The sequence below is a fragment of the Zea mays genome, chromosome 1 (genome assembly GCF_902167145.1).
Source record: "Zea mays cultivar B73 chromosome 1, Zm-B73-REFERENCE-NAM-5.0, whole genome shotgun sequence".
NCBI lineage: Eukaryota > Viridiplantae > Streptophyta > Magnoliopsida > Poales > Poaceae > Zea > Zea mays.
Window position 1 is genome coordinate 45,736,566 of NC_050096.1, and position 19,753 is coordinate 45,756,318.

Genomic DNA, 19,753 nt, shown 5'->3' on the forward strand with positions numbered 1-19,753 from the left:
ATCACTTCGAGCGGTTAGGCTCTAATGAAGTACCGGCTCTGATACCAATTGAAAGTCGCCTAGAGGGGGGGGTGAATAGGGCGAAACTGAAAATCTCAAAACAATCACAACTACAAGCCGGGTTAGCGTTAGAAATATAATCGAGTCCGCGAGAGAGGGCGCAAAACAAATCGCAAGCGAATAATAAGGTGAGACCCGCGGATTTGTTTTACCGAGGTTCGGTTCTCTCAAACCTACTCCCCGTTGAGGAGGCCACAAAGGCTGTGTCTCTTTCAACCCTTCCCTCTCTCAAACGGTCCCTCGGACCGAGTGAGCTTTCTCTTCTCAATCACTTGGAACACAAAGTTCCCGCAAGGATCACCACACGATTGGTGTCTCTTGCCTCAATTACAAGTGAGTGTTTGATCACAAGAAAGAAAGCCAAAGAAAAAGAGGTGATCCAAGCGCAAGAGCTTAAATGAACACTACAAATCACTCTCTCTAGTCACTAGGGCTTTATGTGGAGTTGGGAGAGGATTTGGTCTCCTTTTGGTGTGCTTTGCAATGAATGCTAGCTCTTGTATAGTGGTTGGAAGCTGGAAAAACTTGGATGCCATGAATGATGGGGTGGTTGGGGTATTTATAGCCCCAACCACCAAACTTGACCGTTGGTGGAGCTGTCTGTCGTATGGTGCACTGGACAGTCCGGTGCACACCGGACATGTCCTGTGCGACAGCCACGTCACCAAAAAGCCGTTGGGTCGACCGTTGGAGTTCTGACTTCTGGGCCCGCCTTGATGTCCGGTGGCGCACCGGACATGTACTGTAGAGTGTCCGGTGCGCCAGCATGGGCGTGCCTGACCTCTGCGCGCGCTGGCGCGCAATAAATGCGCTGCAGGTAGCCGTTGGCGCCTGAAGTAGTCGTTGCTCCGAAGTTACACCGGACAGTCCGGTGCACACCGGACATGTCCGGTGAATTATAGCGGAGCGGCTGGAGTGAAAACCCGAGGCTGGCGAGTTCCTGAGGCCGCCCTTCCTTGGAGCACCGGACATGTCCGGTGTACACCGGACAGTCCGGTGAATTATAGCGGAGTGGCCTCTGGAAATTCCCGAAGGTGAGTAGTTTGGAGTTGGAGTCCCCTGGTGCACCGGACATGTCCGGTGACACACCGGACAGTCCGGTGCGCCAGACCAGAGGTGCCTTCGGTTAACCCTTTGCTCCTTTATTTGAACCCAAAACTTGGTCTTTTTATTGGCTAAGTGTGAACCTTTTGCACCTGTATAACTTATACACTAGAGCAAACTAGTTAGTCCAATATTTGTGTTGGGCAATTCAACCACCAAAATTATTTAGGAACTAGGTGTAAGCCTAATTCCCTTTCACCCTTTCTCGGTCACGCCCATCGGTTTCTTCCCGCGGCGGTCGGCGACGTCTTCCCGGGGATAACCACCGTATGGCAAGCAGTTCAATTCGAAGACCCGATTCAATCTATCGTTGGACCCGCGGATATCCCAGCTCCGTAGACCCTCTGTCCTCGGCACATAGCGCCCCACGATCCTCGCCGCACCGCCTTCCGCTTCACGCACGAATGCGGCGGCATCTCGGCCATGCAGATCCAACGCGAAGGCTGGACTTCGCACTCGCTGCCCGCCCCGGGAGGGCATCTCACGAGGGCACACTTCGCCCAGCGCCCAGCCATGTGCCAAGGGCCATACCCCATACCCGATAAACTCCTCAACTAAATCGCGCCCGCTACTCATGCGGGCAGTGCACCGAAGGGCTCCTTCGTCTTCATCATCCTCTGCCACCTCAAATTGCGGGTACGCCACATAATAATGGGAGCACATGACGGCCACAGGGAACCCTGGGTGGTCTTCGACTGCGCCCTCGGAAACATAAAACCAGAAATCCCACCAGTTGCCCCACTTATTGCGGGCGCAGGAAACCAACTCCACGACTTCCATCGAAGTTTTGCCGGTCCTCGGCGTAAACATGCACGATCCAAACTGTGCAATCTTATGTCCAATTTTCCTCTTTTGCCAATGCAGACAGTAATGTTTGGCGAAGACCTCCACAGAAGGCTGACCACCATACGAAGTCGTCGCCCAGACATACTTCGCCAGGGCCACCATGGCATTTGGCATCAGCTGGTGGACCTGGACCTCGAATCTCTGTAGGACCTCCGCCACAAATCGATGTGCAGGCAGATGAAGGCCAGCGGTGAAAAACACCTCGAACACGACCAACTCGCCCTCGGGCTCGAGAACCTCCTCCGCCCCCGGGACACGCCCCACTTCGCTGCCAAAATATCCAAGCTGCTGCATATCCTGAACGCGGACCGAGAAAATCCGCGACACGCCGAACTCCACTGTATCACCAGGATGTAGCTCCTCCACCGCCACGTTGCTCAAAGTATCCTCGGACGATGCGCCGGTTGGCGGTGTATTTGTAGTAGACGAGGAAGAGGACGGCATGGCTACGTACCGTCAGCGGCAGCGAGCGGTCTGCTTGACGCGGGCTAGATCTCCGACGAGCAGGAGCAAGGAGGGCAGGCGAGCGGACGAACGGTTTCAAAAGGAGGCTAGGGTTTTGCGGCGCGCAGAAAGAGAACCTGACTCGCGCCGCCCCACCCCCTTTTTATACACAGGACGCGACGCTTCGAGAAACCCGCAGTCCAACAGTACCGCGTCCGTCAACAGTCACATCAAAAAACCCCGTGGAACCACTTCGAGCGAGGGCAGCGTCTCCACCATCTAGCGACGTCTTCGGCACCAGATGACTTAGTCGAACTGGTCCCTCGGAGGGCAAATGTTGGGGCGAAGGCAAAGACGCTACCCTTCGCTCCAGCCTTCGTCTATCCCGCTGCACCAATGGAAGCAGAAGGACCGGCGAGGTCCACCCTTCGTCTTCTACACTATAAGACGAAGGCCTACGACGACGTCGCCCCGTCCCACGTCCTCACTCGACCTGGAGGTCCACGTGAGATTCGGCTCATTGTAACAGGCCCCGCACGGAGAAGTGTGTTACAGGCCCGATTTGTAATAGCTTTTATGTAATGACAGTCTGTAACCCTCCTTTATAGGAATATTCCGGGGATAGTCCAGGTGCCTGAGGGTACATGCGTCCTTACATCGAGACGTTGGCACTCAGGCACCTATAAATACCCCCGTACAGTGCCCTTGAGAGGCGAGATTAATAGAGCTTTTGCCATCTCGAGTTGAAACCTTGTTTACGTTGCTTTCACTCCCCCGTTGGATCTACTTGCCCAGGAGAGCAAGTTCCAACAGGCGTGGCTGAGGCGGTGAGTTGGTGAAGATGGAAGTTCTCGAGTGATCAAGGTCGTTCGTTGTTCATAACGACAGGTGTGATTCTATCGAGGGTATGTCGCGTGGACACGGTCTACGCTTTGGTTTATTCGAGAGAGATTTGAGCACATTTTGAGTTAAGACTCTGTCAGTTTTCATTGGTGCGTTCTTTTTCTCACTTGTGTGCGTGGTGTTGCTGCATTTGTGCTCTTATGTGTGTTGCTACTCCCACCCTTACTCTTGTTCTTGATTGTGATCATACTGTGTAAGGCGTGAGAGACTCCAACTTGTGGAGATTCCTCACAAATGGAAATTTAATATAAGGAAGACAATTGTGGTACTCAAGTTTGATCTCTGGATCACTTGGGAGGGGTTGAGTGCAACCCTCGTCCATTGGGATGCCACAACGTGGAGGTAGGCCTTGGCCGAACCACGAGATAAATCGATGTGTCTCATTGTCTACTTTCTTTCATTGCGATTTTGTTCTTCCGAGCTCTCCAGTTCACTTTCATTATTGCTCTAGTTTCAATACACATCTTGTGAGAGAAATTAAGTGAAGAAATCCTCCTTCTATTCTACAATGAACTTGGTTTAGATTTCACTAACCCCATATATAGACCAAGTTTGTTGTTTTAGTTAAGTTTTTGCAGGATCACCTATTCACCCCCTCTAGGTATTCTCATAGACCAAATCTCGTGAGTCGTAGCTAAATGTCCAACTCGCTCAAACTCACCTAGCGAGAGGCACGAGAACAAAGCGTTGCAGGCTTTGTTGTTCGAATCATGGAACTCCACTTGAATTAGAGTGATTCGTTCACTTGCAGCATTGAACACAACATCGAGGCATATATCACAAACTCGACATCTTCATATCGAGCTTCTAGACAAAAATACCACATGCCTCATTCTCTTTGGTATATTGTGGCAACCACACCACAAATAGGGTTATATGGTCTCGCAAGACTACAAACTTATCTAAGTATAAACAATGATGAACATAAGCACCAAGTGGTTAGATGTACTCGGAACTCACTAAACATTAGGCATAAACCTAGAGCATGTGAAGTGTCTCCATGAATCCATCCTTTGGGACTCAAATGTGATACAAATAGTAGCCCAGGAGGTTAGTCTACACATTTTTACATCAGATGGTTTCAAATATGCTTCAACGAGACAAACATATACTAGTGGCGATCAACTTTAAGAGTTGGTCCACAACTCATGACATATCATGATAGTAGTACTTGAGCGGTCCAATATACGTAGCAGAATAATTTAGCGGAGCAATTGCCATAGGCATGGTTGGGAAGCAGGCATAACTCTTATACAATCAACAATTTCCTTCTCAGAAAAAATAACGAATAAGCAAGGGTGAGTACTTATGTACTCAGCATCCACCTTCACCTATGGAATGGAGATTCAAGAAATACATGCAACGAGTTAGTGGAGCTCATCGTATTTTATAGAAAAAGCATGCGGGCTATTTTTATAAAACATTTTACCTTTTTCAAAACACAGCCTTTCCTAAAGGAGCAAAATGTTTTTCATTATCAAAACAATCCCTAGACTAAAATCATCCAAGAATCTTAGTAGTTTCCCACCTGTTTTCATTTAAAAACCAAAAATAGCTATTGTACTTTTTGTCCACTATAGCTCACGACTCAACCGCAGAGAGGTTGCGGTTGATGCGTCGCGTGGAGACATGACTTGCGGTTGGTGTGTCGCGTGGGGGGGGGGGAGGGGCGAGCATATGGGAGAAGGAAGAGAGCCTAGAGGTGGGCAGAACTAGGGAGAGCCGGAACCACGGGGAGGCAGGCTAACCCTTGAGTTATGTAAAGCGTATGCCTAAACTTAAACTCACTACAAAATCTAATTTCATCTCTATATTTAGCAACCTCGTTTGGACTCACGTAATCAGTGTTGGCGCCAAATCCAACACGGAAAGCTTACTCCGGCCACAATTTTGCGTCATCCACCATCTCCGTGACCATAAATCCATCACCACCACTCTAGCCGCCACCGTTAGAAAACCTTTACGCCGATATGCCACCAGAGCACCTCATGTCATGTGTCCATGTTGTCTTCACGAGGACCTTGGTGGACAACATGTGCTTGTTGCGCGTAGTCGTCTGGTCTTCCTTCTACAACTCCGATCTTTCAAGACATTATTGGCATTTTTATAGAAACTGATGGTAAAGTTCACCTGTCAAAAATCTATAGCATTGTATAGATGGAAAAAAGTCATAGAAAGTTGTTGGTACCGATTTTTAGCGCCAGTCCAATTAAAAATTGAAAACAAACCCACTTATTTATTATTTGTTAATGTGGATAATTAAAAACAACTAATAAATAAATAGAGAATTAGTGAAGCACAAACATTTTTAACTCTTAATTATTTTTTTTGCAACTTCTTGAGATCGGAAGATTTTGGTCGTAGATTTTGCCATTTTGGAGAAAGCGAAGATTCAACATAGGCCACCTGTCACCGACTCACCGGTCCCCACCATCGTCCCTTCGTCTCCTTCCTCGTCTGGGTGTGGCCGTCTCGCTTCGCCCCTTCCTCTCTCCTTCGGTTCTCCTCCAGATCTCTAAGACCAGGAGCCCGGTGAATCCACCTCGCCCGCAGCGATGTCGGCGAGCAGCACCCCCGTAGACGCCTCGGGGGAGCCGATCCCGACTTCGTCGGTGCTGATGGCGGCGTCGAAGCACATCGCGGTCCGGTGCCGCCCGGAGAACGTTGCCTTCCTCAACTGCAAGAAGAAGGACCCTAAACCCGAGAAGTGCCTCGAGAAGGGCCGCCAGGTCACACGCTGCGTCCTCAGCCTGTGAGTCCGTCTGCCACGTTCTCCCCCTATCCTCCCTGCTGGTACCGTCCGATTGCCCTGCTGCTCGATTGGACTTGCTTCCGTCATTCTGTTCTTTAGGGTTCGATACGTTCGTGAAGCGATTTGTGAGGTTACTGATGTTGCGGTTGAACACCTGGCATTGGTTATGCGATAACTAGTGTGTACTCTTTGGCCATTGTTGGGGCGAAGGCAAAGACGCCACCCTTCGCTCGAGGCCTTCGCTGCAGCCGCTGGTCCGACAGGGACAAAGCGGGCAGGGACACCCTTCGCAGGACTCGGCGCTTTGACGAAGGCCTGCGGCGACGTCATACCACGGCGCGTCCTCGTTCAGTCCCAAGGCCCACGTGCGATCTGGCCCATTGTAACGGGCCCCGCGTGGCCGCCTCTGTATTACGGGCCTAACTTGTAAGGGAGTACTTGTAATTACGGTCTGTAACCCTGCTTTATGGGAATATTCTGGGGATAAAATAGGTGTCTGAGGGCACATGCGTCCTTAACACAAGACGCTGGACACTCAGATACCTATAAATACCCCCGCACAGTGCCCGTGAGAGGCTAGATCAACAGAGCTATTGCCCCCGTGCACGTAACCCTGTTGTCACCACCGTTCACCCTTGTTGGCCTTCTTGCTGCTGAGAGCGAGTTCCAACATTTGGCGCCCACCGTTCGTGCTACGACAAAACCACCCGCGATGGCACCCAAGAGAGCTAACCCCAAGGCTGACGAGGCTGCGAAGGCAACACTGCTGGCCGCAAGAAAGGGCAAGGCCCTCGTCCTCACCCAATCCACCCACCAAGAGCCCACTGAAGACAATGTTCCCCACACCGGCGAAGACGACACCTTCCGCACCTGCGGAACCGAAGGACAGTCACAGCCGCCCCCAGGCTTCGCCCCACTGGAAGGCGCGGACCTCACCGAGGACGGCGAGGTCCTCGGCGTCTCAACAGAAGAACAGCTGCAGCTGCGCGCCCTGCGCCTCAGGAACCGCAACCTCCAGAGGCAGAAAGAGATACTGGAGGCCAAGCGCCAGCGTGTGTCCGCATTAGCCAAAGTGCGGCAAATGATACGCGACGAGGAGCAGAAAGCCCAAGACCTCGAGCGCGAGATCGCGCTGATGCAGCGCGAAGGCCACCTCGGTCTACAGCAAGAGCCACCCCTCCAACAGCGCACACAACCGGAGGACACGCGCGAAGGCCACCTCGGCCGGCAGCATGGCCCACCCCTGCAACACCGGGCGCAGCCGGAGAACCCGCGTTTCCCCCAGCATGACTACGTCTCCCAGCACGGCGCGCCATTCCAAGGGGTCAACTACCTCGACGAGCGAAGTCCCCTGGCGCCACACCTACAAGTGACGCCTTGGCCGGCTAACTTTCGAGCGGGGGCATACCCCAAGTACAACGGCAGCACCGACCCGACGCAGTACATCATGAGTTATCAGGTCGCCGTTGCATCAGCCGGAGGAGACGACGCCACAATGGCGAAGTCTTTCATCATCGCACTAGAGGGCCCAGCACTCACCTGGTTCACCAGATTGCCTCCGCTGTCCATTGATTCGTGGAGAAGTCTCAGGGACAAGTTCCTCCTCAACTTCCAAGGCTACCGTCCAGACACCGACGCGTTGGCCGAGCTCTCGCTTTGCAAACAGCTGGAAAAAGAGACTCTGCGTGAGTATTACCGCAAGTTCTTAACACTCAAGTCACAGCTGCCCTCTGTCGACGATCAGATCGCTATCCACTACGCCATCAATGGCCTTCGGGCTGGCGTCCTCTACAGCCATTGTATCAGAGATCCACCAAAGAGCTTGCAGGAGCTATATCAGCTCTTCGAAAAATATGCCAAATCCGAAGAGCTCCACCAGCGCAAGGTTGAGTCACAGCGGAAGCCCAAAGATGCCCCGCAGTCCAGCCGCACCTGGACGAGGACTCCGCAACCAGACTCCGGTCGAGATGGCCGCAGTCAACAGCAAGTGCACAACATCGTCAACCAACAGCCTGCTGCTGATCCCCCTCGCCGCCAGGAATATCCCCTCAGGGCCGCGGAAGCGGAACTCGCGGCAGGGGTCGAGGACGGGCGCAACAGCCGCCGCGCCGATTCTATTGCCTTTTCCACGGCGAAGACTGCGCCCACCAGACCAAAGACTGCCCCGAGACGAAGGCCACCAGAGACAGAATGGCGCGGGCGCAGCCAGCCGACAATCCCAGAATTGTCGCGCATAATTACCAGCCACCCCCTCCACCATATATCCACGCTCCCGCTCCGCATCCACCGCACCACGCTTACCAACACCATCAGGAAGTACAAATCGTACCTCCTCCACCCCCACCGCCACACCAGCAACACCAAAACATCCCCCACGCCCCAAAACAGGAAGACTTCGCCGATCAACCATATCGCGGAGTCATCCACATGATAACGGGGGGGTCCAGTACTGACTTCGACACCAAGCGGCAAAAGCGGGACCACTACCGCAGCATCAACCACGTCGCCGTCACTGGCCCAGTCGTGCAGACGAAGTGGTCCCACATACCGCTAACCTTCGACGCACGAGACGTCGACCTACGCAGCGCCCCCCACATCGACGCTATGGTCATCAATTGCAGCGTGGCAGGCTGGGACTTACACAAAGTCCTAGTCGACAACGGCAGTCAGGCGGACATCATCTTCCTCCACGCCTTCGACCGCATGGGTATAAGCCACAGCTTGCTGAAGCCTTCGGACAACCCGTTGTATGGTTTCGGCGGCAAGGGCACCTTTCCAGTTGGCAAGATAGAGTTGCCCCTCTCCTTCGGTGTAGCGCCCAATGCCCGGAGTGAGCAAGTAACCTTCGACATTGTCGACATGGTATATTCATACAACGCCATCATGGGCCGGGGATCCATCAACAAGTTCGAAGCCGCCATCCACGGGTTGTACCTATGTATGAAGATACCAGGCCCGCTAGGCGCCATCACAGTCTACGGCAACCAGCAGACGGCGCGCAACATTGAGCGGGACTTCGTGCCCGGTCAGAGAAACGTACACTGTCTCACAACCCAGCGCGAGGTCCCTGCGCCGGCCAGCCCAACCGACAAGCAGCACGACAAGGCACAGTTGCAGTGCCAAGACGGGACCAAGACTGTCCCCCTCGATCAGGCCACGCCCAAGCAGACAGTAACTATCAGCGAAGACCTCACCTCACTTGAAGAAGAGAGACTTCTCTGCTGCCTGGCCAAGAATAAAGATGTCTTCGCCTGGTCTGCCCTCGATCTGGTCGGAGTCAGCCGAGCCATAATTGAGCACAGCTTGGGGATTGACCCTTCGGTGCGACCCAAAAAGCAGAAGCTTCGCAAAATGTCAGACGAAAAGACAGAGGCCGCCAAGGCAGAGGTGCATCGCCTCCTGGAGGCTAAATTCATCGAGCCAGTGGCTTACCCCACGTGGCTCTCCAATGTTGTGATGGTGCAGAAAAAAAACGGAAAATGGCGCATGTGCATAGACTTCACCAGTCTCAATAAGTCCTGCCCAAAAGACAATTTCCCGTTGCCGCGGATCGACAAAATAGTCGATAGCGCGGCCGGATGCGAGGTCATGTCTCTCCTCGACTGCTTCTCCGGCTATCACCAGATATACATGAAGGAGGAAGACAAAGCCAGCACCAGCTTTATAACACCCTTCGGCACCTATTGCTTTGTCAGAATGCCGGAGGGTCTCAAGAATGCCGGATCCACCTTCTCCAGACTCACCAAAACAGTGCTCGAGGGGCAGGTCGGCAGAAATATATTCACATATGTGGACGACATCGTCGTCGCCAGCAAGAATAAGGAGGACCATCTCGCTGACCTGGCAGAAACATTCGCGAACATGCGAGATGCACGACTCCGTCTAAACCCGGAAAAGTGTGTTTTCGGTGTTCGCCAGGGCAAGATATTGGGCTACCTGGTGTCCCGCCGGGGCATCGAGGCCAACCCAACCAAGATCCAGGCCATCGTCGATATGTCGCCTCCGCAGTCGGCCAGGGACGTCCAGCGCCTGACAGGCAGGATGGCCGCGCTCAACAGATTCATCTCCAGGTCCGCCGAGCGAAGTCTTCCATTCCTCAAAACACTCCGCGGCGCGAAGAACTTCGCCTGGGGACCGGAGCAAGCAGCGGCCTTCGCCTCATTAAAACAGTACCTGGCGGAGCTGGCCATCCTCGCAAGCCCAGACTCCTCGCTCCCCTTATTGCTCTATGTCGCGGCTTCGCCGCACGCGGTCAGCGCGGCACTGGTACAGGAGCAGACAGTCGAGGGCGCGGTCAGACAGTGCCCTGTCTATTATGTCTCCGAAGTCCTGACACCGTCCAAATGCAACATGACAGAGCTGGAGAAGATTGCCTACGCAGTTGTTATGTCCTCGCGCAAGTTGCGCCATTATTTTGAAGCATTTAAGGTCCGAGTCACCTCAGACAGGGGACTCGGCGAATTATTCAGGAACCCGGAGGCATCAGTGAGGATTGCCAAGTGGGCAGCCGAACTCTCCGGCTACCACATCAGCTTCGAGCCCAGGACAGCTATCAAGTCGCAAGTCCTGGCAGACTTCGTCGTCGACTGGACAGGGCCAATAACACAGCCGGACCCATCCACAGAAAAGGTCTGGACTATCCATTGCGACGGTGCATGGTGTCATGCGGGGGCAGGCGTCGCTGCAGTCGTCACCTCACCAGCCGGAGTCAAACACAGATACGCAGCACGCCTCAGCTTTGCTCTGGAATCTGACAAATGTACAAACAACATAGCAGAGTATGAAGCAGTCATCCTCGGTCTCCGCAAGCTAAGGGCCCTCGGAGTCACCACATGTATCATCAAAACAGACTCCAAGATAGTTGCCGGTCAGGTCGAGAAAGACTATGCAGCAAAAGACCCCGCGCTCATGCAATACCTCGCGGCTATCCGAAGTCTCGAGAGACAGTTCAAGGGATTCACCCTACAGCATGTTGATAGGGCCAAGAACGAGGAGGCCGATGCCTTAGCCAAGGCCGCCGCCAGGGGCGAGCCCCTGCCCTCCGACGTGTTTTTCCACACCATCGGCACCCCAGCTGTCCGGAGCCCCGAAGGGCTCCAGATCACTAATGATAGCGAAGGCCACCGTACAGTCAACCTAATCATGACAGAAGACTGGAGGGCACCAATAACCCTGTTCCTACAGGGGTACTATCATCCAGCCGACGTCAGTGAGGCAAAGCGCCTCAGACATCGAAGCCGGGACTTCGCTCTGATCGAAGGCCAACTGTACAAGAAAGGGGTCAGTCAGCCAATGCTCAAATGCGTCACTGAAACCGAAGGCATGCAGATCCTACGCGAAGTCCACAGTGGCACGTGCGGCTCGCACGCAGGGCCAAGGGCCCTGGCTGCCAAGGTGATCCGTCAAGGGTTTTACTGGCCCGCAATGATCTGCGCCGCAAATCGGGTCACGAGGTCCTGCGAAGCCTGCCAGAAGTTCTCCCCTCGGTCAGGCAACCCCTCGCAATATACAAAGTTGATTGCCCATACATGGCCTCTCCAGCGCTGGGGCCTGGACATCGTCGGGCCCCTGCCCACCGCTCAGGGGAACCTTAAGTTCGCCTTCGTAGCTGTCGAATACTTCACCAAATGGATTGAAGCGAGGGCTGTTTCCACAATCACATCAAAGACTGCCCAAAAATTCTTCTGGCAGAACATCGTTTGCCGCTTCGGAGTACCGTCCGAGCTAACAGTCGACAACGGCAAGCAGTTCGACAGCCAAGATTTCAAGGATTTTTGTTTCTCCATCGGCACCAAGCTTGCCTTCGCTTCAGTCTATCATCCGCAGTCCAACGGGGTCGTAGAGCGCGCCAATGGGAAAATATTCACAGCTGTCAAAAAGATGCTCCTCGATGAAAGAAAAGGCAAATGGACCGATTTACTACCGGAGGCAGTCTGGGCGCTAAACACAACCGAGTGCAGAGCGACCGGGTTCACTCCTTTCCGCCTTCTATACGGATCGGAGGCAATGACCCCGCAAGAAATAAAGCATGGGTCCCCGCGTACAGTTCCGACAGCCGTCCCCGACGTGGATGAGCCAACTTCAAAAGATCTCATTGACGGAGACCGGGTCTTCGCCTTACAGGCCCTGAACAAATATCAGGCCCAGACCAAAGCATGGTGCGACCGTGCAGTCATCCCGAGGGAGTTCAGCGAGGGGGACCTCGTACTCATCCGAACAGCTCGGACGGAGTCCAAGGGCAAATTGGAGCCCAAGTGGGAGGGCCCCTTCATAGTCAAGTCAAAAGCTTCCCCCAGTGCTTACAGGCTCACAACGCCAAACGGCGAGGACCTAGAGCACTCCTGGAACGTCGACAACCTTCGCAAATTTTTTGTTTGACCCATTTAGGGCCGATTTCGCCCTTGTAATTCGCCGCAAACAATCTTGTACCGGCCCGCACTCTTTTCCTCCCGGGGGGTGAGGTTTTTAACGAGGCGGAGCCATGTAATATATGTGAGAAAAATCCCCCGCAAAAGCATGTGTCGAAAAAAGACCGCAACAACGGTCTTCGGCATTCGACCAATTCGAAGTCACCGCGAGGCTAAGCGCTAGCCACCCTCGCGTGCGACCAATCCGCGCAGAAGTCGCCTAAGGGTGCAGCCGGACTTAGCACAACAAGTGCGCAAAAAAACGAAGTCTATCGCGAAGACTATCCGCGCAGAAGTCGCCTAAGGGTGCAGCCGGACTTAGCACAACAAGTGCGCAAAAAAACGAAGTCTATCGCGAAGACTATCCGCGCAGAAGTCGCCTAAGGGTGCAGCCGGACTTAGCACAACAAGTGCGCAAAAAAACGAAGTCTATCGCGAAGACTATCCGCGCAGAAGTCGCCTAAGGGTGCAGCCGGACTTAGCACAACAAGTGCGCAAAAATCCGAAGTCTATCGCGAAGACTATCCGCGCAGAAGTCGCCTAAGGGTGCAGCCGGACTCAGCACAACAAGTGCGCAAAAGTCCGAAGTCTATCGCGAAGACTATCCGCGCAGAAGTCGCCTAAGGGTGCAGCCGGACTCAGCACAACAAGTGCGCAAAAAACGGAGTCTATCGCGAAGACAATCCGCGCAGAAGTCGCCTAAGGGTGCAGCCGGACTTAGCACAACAAGTGCGCAAAAATCCGAAGTCCATCGCGAAGACTATCCGCGCAGAAGTCGCCTAAAAGGTGCAGCCGGACCAAGCACAAACGCGCAAAAGTCCGAAGTCTATCGCAGGAGCCGCCTAAGGGCGCAGCCAGCACAGTATAACAAAAAGCAGAAACGACAGCAAGACCAATCAATCAATCACACCAGACAAAGTACACAGCGCCCTCGCAGGCACAGGCACGCGAGGGCACACAACTCCATTTTACAAGCCTTTACACATACACAAGCGAGGGCACCACGCCCTACATCGGCTCAACCTTAGGAATAATCCCCATCTCTCTATAATTAAATAACATTATCCTAAGCTCCTCACCCGCAAAAAGGCTTCGCAGCTCCCCTTCCCCTACACCCGAGGCGGCCGGCAAAGACAGCAGCTCCTGCCGGCCAGCCCTACTAACGCGAAGCCGAGCCCCTTCCTCCGCACTAATCCTACGCTTTGCAACCGCCCTTCGTCGTCGGTGCCCGGTGCTAGGACCGGGCACGCCTGGCGCGTCCGCAGCATGTGGTGCAGCCTCCGCCGCAGCCACGTCCAAGGCCGCAAAATAATCCAAGTCCTCCTCCGACGACTCCTCAGTCCACTCAACCGAGCTCCCAGAGTCAGTAACATCAAAAAACTCAGAAACAGACCCACCACATTCATTTCCATCTTCCGCGGTCGAAGCCGCCAAAAACTCAGTGGTAGCGGTTGCGTGCGCAGGCCCAAAATCCTGAACCTGCGCAGCAACCAAAATTCAGTACCACATCCAAAAATCCCTCAACCCTAAACACCACCTATGCCACCTGCGAAGGCCCGGCCGCTGCGGGACCCTCCGCCGCTGCCTCTGCTGGATCTTCAGCGCTCGGCACAGCAGCTGCGGGGGCATCTGGCGCGCCTTCGGCCACCTTTGGGGGAAGGTCTTCGCCGGCCGCGGCAGATGCAGGAGCGCCCGGTGCATCTTCCGCAGTCTCCGGGGTCGGTCCCGGGGCGACTCCAGTCGCGGCCTCCGCAGGGGTCGTCTCCGGCTCAGGCAGCGCGCTGTTCAGCGCCCCGAAGTCGTCCACTCGCTCGCCGCGCTCCGCCTAAAACAAAACGCACAAAAACTCAGCAAACACACGCACAGACCGCATCCAGCAGACGCCGGGCAAACGACAACGTTACCTGAGCCCTCGCAGCCTCGGCCCGCGCCCGGACCACCTCACGACCGTATGAACCCCACATCCGGTCATAGAGGGCCCCGGCGGATTCCTTCACCACGGGGTCTTCGACCTCGAAGATATCACGCCCAAAATCCTCATCCACCTGGTCGAGGGCCTCAAAGTGCCGGCAGCCTTCGCGAGAGAGCGCGTTCATCGCTGCCTCGCAGGTGACCAGGGAGGTGAACGCCATCAACCCCGCCAAGACAGTGGGGAGCTCCTGCAGTTCCTCCTGCACCCATTCCAGACAGCGAAGCCCGGCCTCTCGCTCCGGCACCTCGAAGTCACCCGTCCGCACACCCAGCTCGCGATATGAAGTCATGAGCTGCATGCGCGTCCGTTCGGCCTCCGCTCGCATCGCGGCCTCGGCCCCCTCCGCGCGGCTCTCCTGGGCAGTAAGCCGCCGCTGCAGCTCTCCGGCGAGCTCCTTGGCGATATTGCCTTCCGCCCGCGCCAGCCTGGCCTCCGCCTGCGCAGCCTGCTCTTTGGCGATGGCTTCGTTGGCCTCCCTCCTCTCCCCCGCCAGCTGGCGCCGGAGGTCAGCCTTCTTCTCAAGGGCGGCCACCTTCTCCGCCAGTTTGCGGCACTTGCTGTCGGAGGCCGACTTCTCACGGACAGCGTCCGCATGTTGCGTCCGAAGTCTCTCGACCTCGGCAGACAACGCTGCCGTAAGGGCCCCCGACGCAGTGCGGCTGGTGAAGTCAGCCACCTGCAGAACACACGTAAGGTCGTTGCGTAAAAAAAAATGCATAGCTCGGCGGACCTGACTCAGCGCCTCCGTCGCTCGAGTCAGCGCCTCCGTCGCTCCCTTCAGCCGACGGGTCGCCACGCCCGCCTCGTCTCTGACCAGCGCGAGGGCAGACACCTCGCCTCCGGCGTCAAGGGTCTCTCCCCCCGCCTTCGGCGCTGGCGCAGCCGTCGCGATCGCCGCGCCAGGCACAACTAGAGCAAGCGGGCCCTCGTCCGACCCTGCAACGCGTCAACAAATTAAAAAAAAAAGCTATATATATTCATATAGACTTACCCCCAAGATAATCCTCCACATCAATCTCGGTGCCGAAGTCGGCAACGCGTTTGCCAGGCGGCGGTAGCGATCGGGCCGCCTTCGCAGCCTCCGCCACCCCGCTGACAGACGGCACCACCTTCGACAGCTTGGGGCCTCCGGCGCCCACCGTCGTCTCCGGCGCCTTGCCAGGCGCGGAGGCGCCCACCTTTGTCGGCAGCGGCGGCTTGCCTCCGCCAGAGGCCTCAGCCTTCGCCGTTCCCCGATGCCTTTTCGGCCGGGCTTCGTGAACCCTCACAGTCGCCTGGCGTTTTCGCGCCGCGCCTTGGCGATCCTTGTCCATCACTGCCCACACAACATGACCGATATTTCGCCCATAAGGAAAAACTTTCCACCGATGAACCATACGAGATGTAAAACAGTCCTCCTCAGCCGCGCAGGGGATAGGAATGTTTTTAGGCCAACAACCCCCGGTAACCCTCAGCATCCGAGCCGAAGACTCCCGGAGCTCGGGCGAAGACATCCTCTCCCCCGGGGCCGCACACGTCCTCATTAAATCTCTAGCGAAACTATCAGACACCCCAAGTCTTCCCATCGCAGTACCTAATTTTCTCTTTTTCGAGGAGGCGGCGGCCACCAGCGCAGGGTCGCCTCCAGTCTCCACCGCCGGCTTCTTCCCACGGCGGTCTGCTTCGTCTTGACCAGGGTAACCGTCGTACGGCAGTTGATTTAATTCGAAGACCCTGTTCAAACGTTCATTTGACCCGCGGATGTCAAAGCTGCGCTGGCCTTCCGTCCTCGGCACGTAACGCCCCACGAGCCGAAGGCAAAGACAAAGCGGGCAAAGACGCCACCCTTCGCTCGAGGCCTTCGCTGCAGCCGCTGGTCCGACAGGGACAAAGCGGGCAGGGACACCCTTCGCAGGACTCGGCGCTTTGACGAAGGCCTGCGGCGACGTCCTACCACGGCGCGTCCTCGTTCAGTCCCAAGGCCCACGTGCGATCTGGCCCATTGTAACGGGCCCCGCGTGGCCGCCTCTGTATTACGGGCCTAACTTGTAAGGGAGTACTTGTAATTACGGTCTGTAACCCTGCTTTATGGGAATATTCTGGGGATAAAATAGGTGTCTGAGGGCACATGCGTCCTTAACACAAGACGCTGGGCACTCAGATACCTATAAATACCCCCGCACAGTGCCCGTGAGAGGCTAGATCAACAGAGCTATTGCCCCCGTGCACGTAACCCTGTTGTCACCACCGTTCACCCTTGTTGGCCTTCTTGCTGCTGAGAGCGAGTTCCAACAGCCATCCCTTATCAGGTTAATCAGCAGCTGAGTAGTTATGCAAATGATATGCATATACATGGTTTGATAACTTCAACGAAGATAGAAAATTATGAATTATGTTCATATAATACAGTATTAGAGGTTTCGGATCGCATTGCAACTTGCAAGGCTGCACCATGTTTTCCTTTGAACACACATGAGAGCTGTGGGTCATTATATTAAGAAGAGAGTGATTCGAAAGAATCAGTCACTCAAACATGGCCATAGCCCATAAGTGCAGGTTCTAGTACATGGCTGTAGCCAGTGAACCAACAAAATGAAGGATCGACAACCTATACATGTGAATCTATGGCCAGATGCTACTGAGGCCTTCAACCTTAGAGCACTTTAAACTGGTGATGTTCATTGTTAGACAGCTCATTTGTCTCGGTCATCTATCAAAATGAGTCAATGGTTTTTTTACCTTGATTGTTTAGTTTGGTTTCATCCAAACAATATCCCTCTGCTACATGAAAATTGTATTTTTATATGAACCATATTTTTTTGTACCTTTTCCTTTATCTCATTTTTCCAGCCAACAATTTATCCTATATCTCATTTTCCAGCCATCAATTTATTAACGATAATCAAATAGATTTTAGGGGCCAGGGGACTGTGATGGGTGAATCCCCTAGCAAGTATTGCCAAGATGATAAAATTGTAGCTAATAAGGGACTGTACAATGATTAATTTTGTACTTGGTCGTTACATAAAATACATATAACTGCTACCTACCATATCATCTTACAGTGGTTGATTTGGTGTGACTGTCCCAAACTGGAAGCTCGGATATCTAGAACCGATTGCTGGAAGCCCTAGTTGTGTGAATGTGTCACAGCTCCATTTCTTCTAGTAGAAGGCTAAGAACCTCCCTACTTTGTTGATCTTCCATGTAATTGATTTCCACATTGCTCTTCAGTAAGCTAAATTGAACTAACTATTTAGTGTGATGACACTTGCTGTTTGCAGCTAAGATCACATTTCTGCCTACTTTACTCTGAACTGCTCATTTTGTGGTTAGAATGTTCTTCTGTGGCCAGAGAATCATAAGTCACCATGAATACAATGTGGAAAATTCACAGATTAATCAAGTGAAGTTAAATGTAATATCAACAAGTGATTGAGGGAAGCAAATATGTACCAAAGTCAACAATTATCCACTCTCAGGAATGTACTAGTTTATGCATTGAGTTTAAATTAATAAGATGGTGACAATACTGCTTGAACACAAGTTCTACCTTGCATTGCATCTCCAGGGATGTTAGGACATGTTTCTGACTATTATCCAGTATGGTAGCATGAACTGCGATAGAGGAAATGGAATGAGAAAAGGCTTTGGCAAAATTCATTCAGCATCATCACATATTTACATGCTTTTATAACTAAAAGATATGTGATTTCAACTTTGCTTGATATCTTACTTTGTTTGGCTCCTGAGTCCTGTCAAAAGAACCCCTTATAGTTCAACAATTTGTTGGCTAGAAGCCTGAAGTGGTTGAATTGGTGCTGTCATGCTTCTGCGTGCCAGTTTTTTCTTCTTCTTGAGCATTGAGAGTTTGAGAGCGAGGAGTTAATGTGTATAGGTTACACGGGACATAAAGTAAGAAAAGCAAAGTACATTATCAGTGTTGACATATATTGAAATATACCAGATCCGCAATTCTGGAGCATTGAGTTGCATAGGACATTTTTCATTCTTAAAAGCTGGAGAATATGAAAAAAAAAACACCTGTTGAGGCTGACATGTGTATTCTGTGCCACATGTAAGTATGTGTTTATATTATTTCTTGTTTGGTACTCGATGCGTTACAAATGTAGATTGTTTTATTTTTGTCTTAAGTCTAACTTCTCTAACTTTGAATAAGTTTATAGAAAAATGCACCAATGTTCAACATAAAATTAGTTTAATTAAATCCACCTTCAAATGTTTCTTGATAATGTATTTATTTGGTATTATAGATGCAATATATTTTTCTATAAACCTGGTTGAAGTTAAAGAAGTTTTACTTAGAACAAAACGAAACCAACATACATTATAGAATGGAGTAATCGATAATATAGAGACCTATCATTTTATCCCAAAATCAACCAGCAATTTCATTTTCTTTTGGTCATTTTCTGGGAGGGGGTTCATTCAGATTTAAGGGGCTGTGCATCCTATTATCCCTTCTAATTTTGAAATGAAGTGCAGATTACCACCCAATATTGTTAGCTATTTTTTTAGTTGAATAGCATGTGTTACTGTATGCTTCTTTCTTAGCATTGTTTTTTAATGCTACATGTATTTTGTAGGTTGTAGGACCCTGTTTTTATTGTTCGACATTGTTTGCCTCGGCAGTGTGGTTTCTATTAAGCGGATAAGCCTATATCACTTCTGTCATTCCTATGCCATCTTTGACTAGTATTGTTTCCACTGCCAGGTTGAAAGAACTTCACCAAAAGTGTCCCAAGGAAATGGATGAATATGCTGGTTGCATGTATTACTACACCAACGAATTCGACTTCTGCCGTAAGGAGCAGCAAGCTTTTGAGGAAGCCTGCCCCATTTCCGAGTAGATCTTGAGAGTTTTACTTGCAGTGGTCTTCGCAAATAAGGGAAAAAAGGCAGAAAAACAGCGTTCATGATATCCCATGTTTGTTGTCCTCATGGAATTTGTACTGGTGAATGAATAGCACAGCCTGGAGCTATTCACCCCATTTGCCGCCCCTCAGGATTTTAGAGCAGGCGAATGCTCTAAAATGGTGATGATGGTGTTTTCTCTTTATGGTTCACAAATTACATTTGGCGGACTCGCTGTTATTTCTGTCTGTCCCGAGTGTGTTAACCCGCTAATCTGATCTTCTGCTCTGGACTTCCACAAGGCTATGGCACAACTACAATGTACTCCTACATCATATCGTCTCAAATCTGAATAGTCTGTACTCTGTACAGACTACAGAAAAAAAACATTCATTGCCTTCTTTATCAGTT

General features: G+C 52.5%; 1 protein-coding gene across 1 annotated transcript; it reads left to right on the plus strand.

Annotated features, from left to right (window-relative positions):
• Positions 1-5,686: 5,686 nt before the first annotated feature.
• LOC103634509 (NADH dehydrogenase [ubiquinone] 1 alpha subcomplex subunit 8-B) lies at positions 5,687-19,735 on the plus strand. Its single transcript, XM_008656371.3, has 2 exons — positions 5,687-6,109; positions 19,203-19,735. Exons 1-2 carry the CDS (start codon positions 5,913-5,915, stop codon positions 19,336-19,338), a joined length of 333 nt encoding a protein of 110 aa, XP_008654593.1. The 5' UTR covers positions 5,687-5,912; the 3' UTR covers positions 19,339-19,735.
• Positions 19,736-19,753: the final 18 nt, after the last annotated feature.

Excerpts from the sequence above, each read along its gene's own strand:
- LOC103634509 (XM_008656371.3), top strand. The coding sequence starts at position 5,913 with ATGTCGGCGAGCAGCACCCCCGTAGACGCCTCGGGGGAGCCGATCCCG. Across the intron at positions 6,110-19,202 it reads ACACGCTGCGTCCTCAGCCT|GTTGAAAGAACTTCACCAAA; the intron begins GTGAGTCCGTCT and ends TTCCACTGCCAG.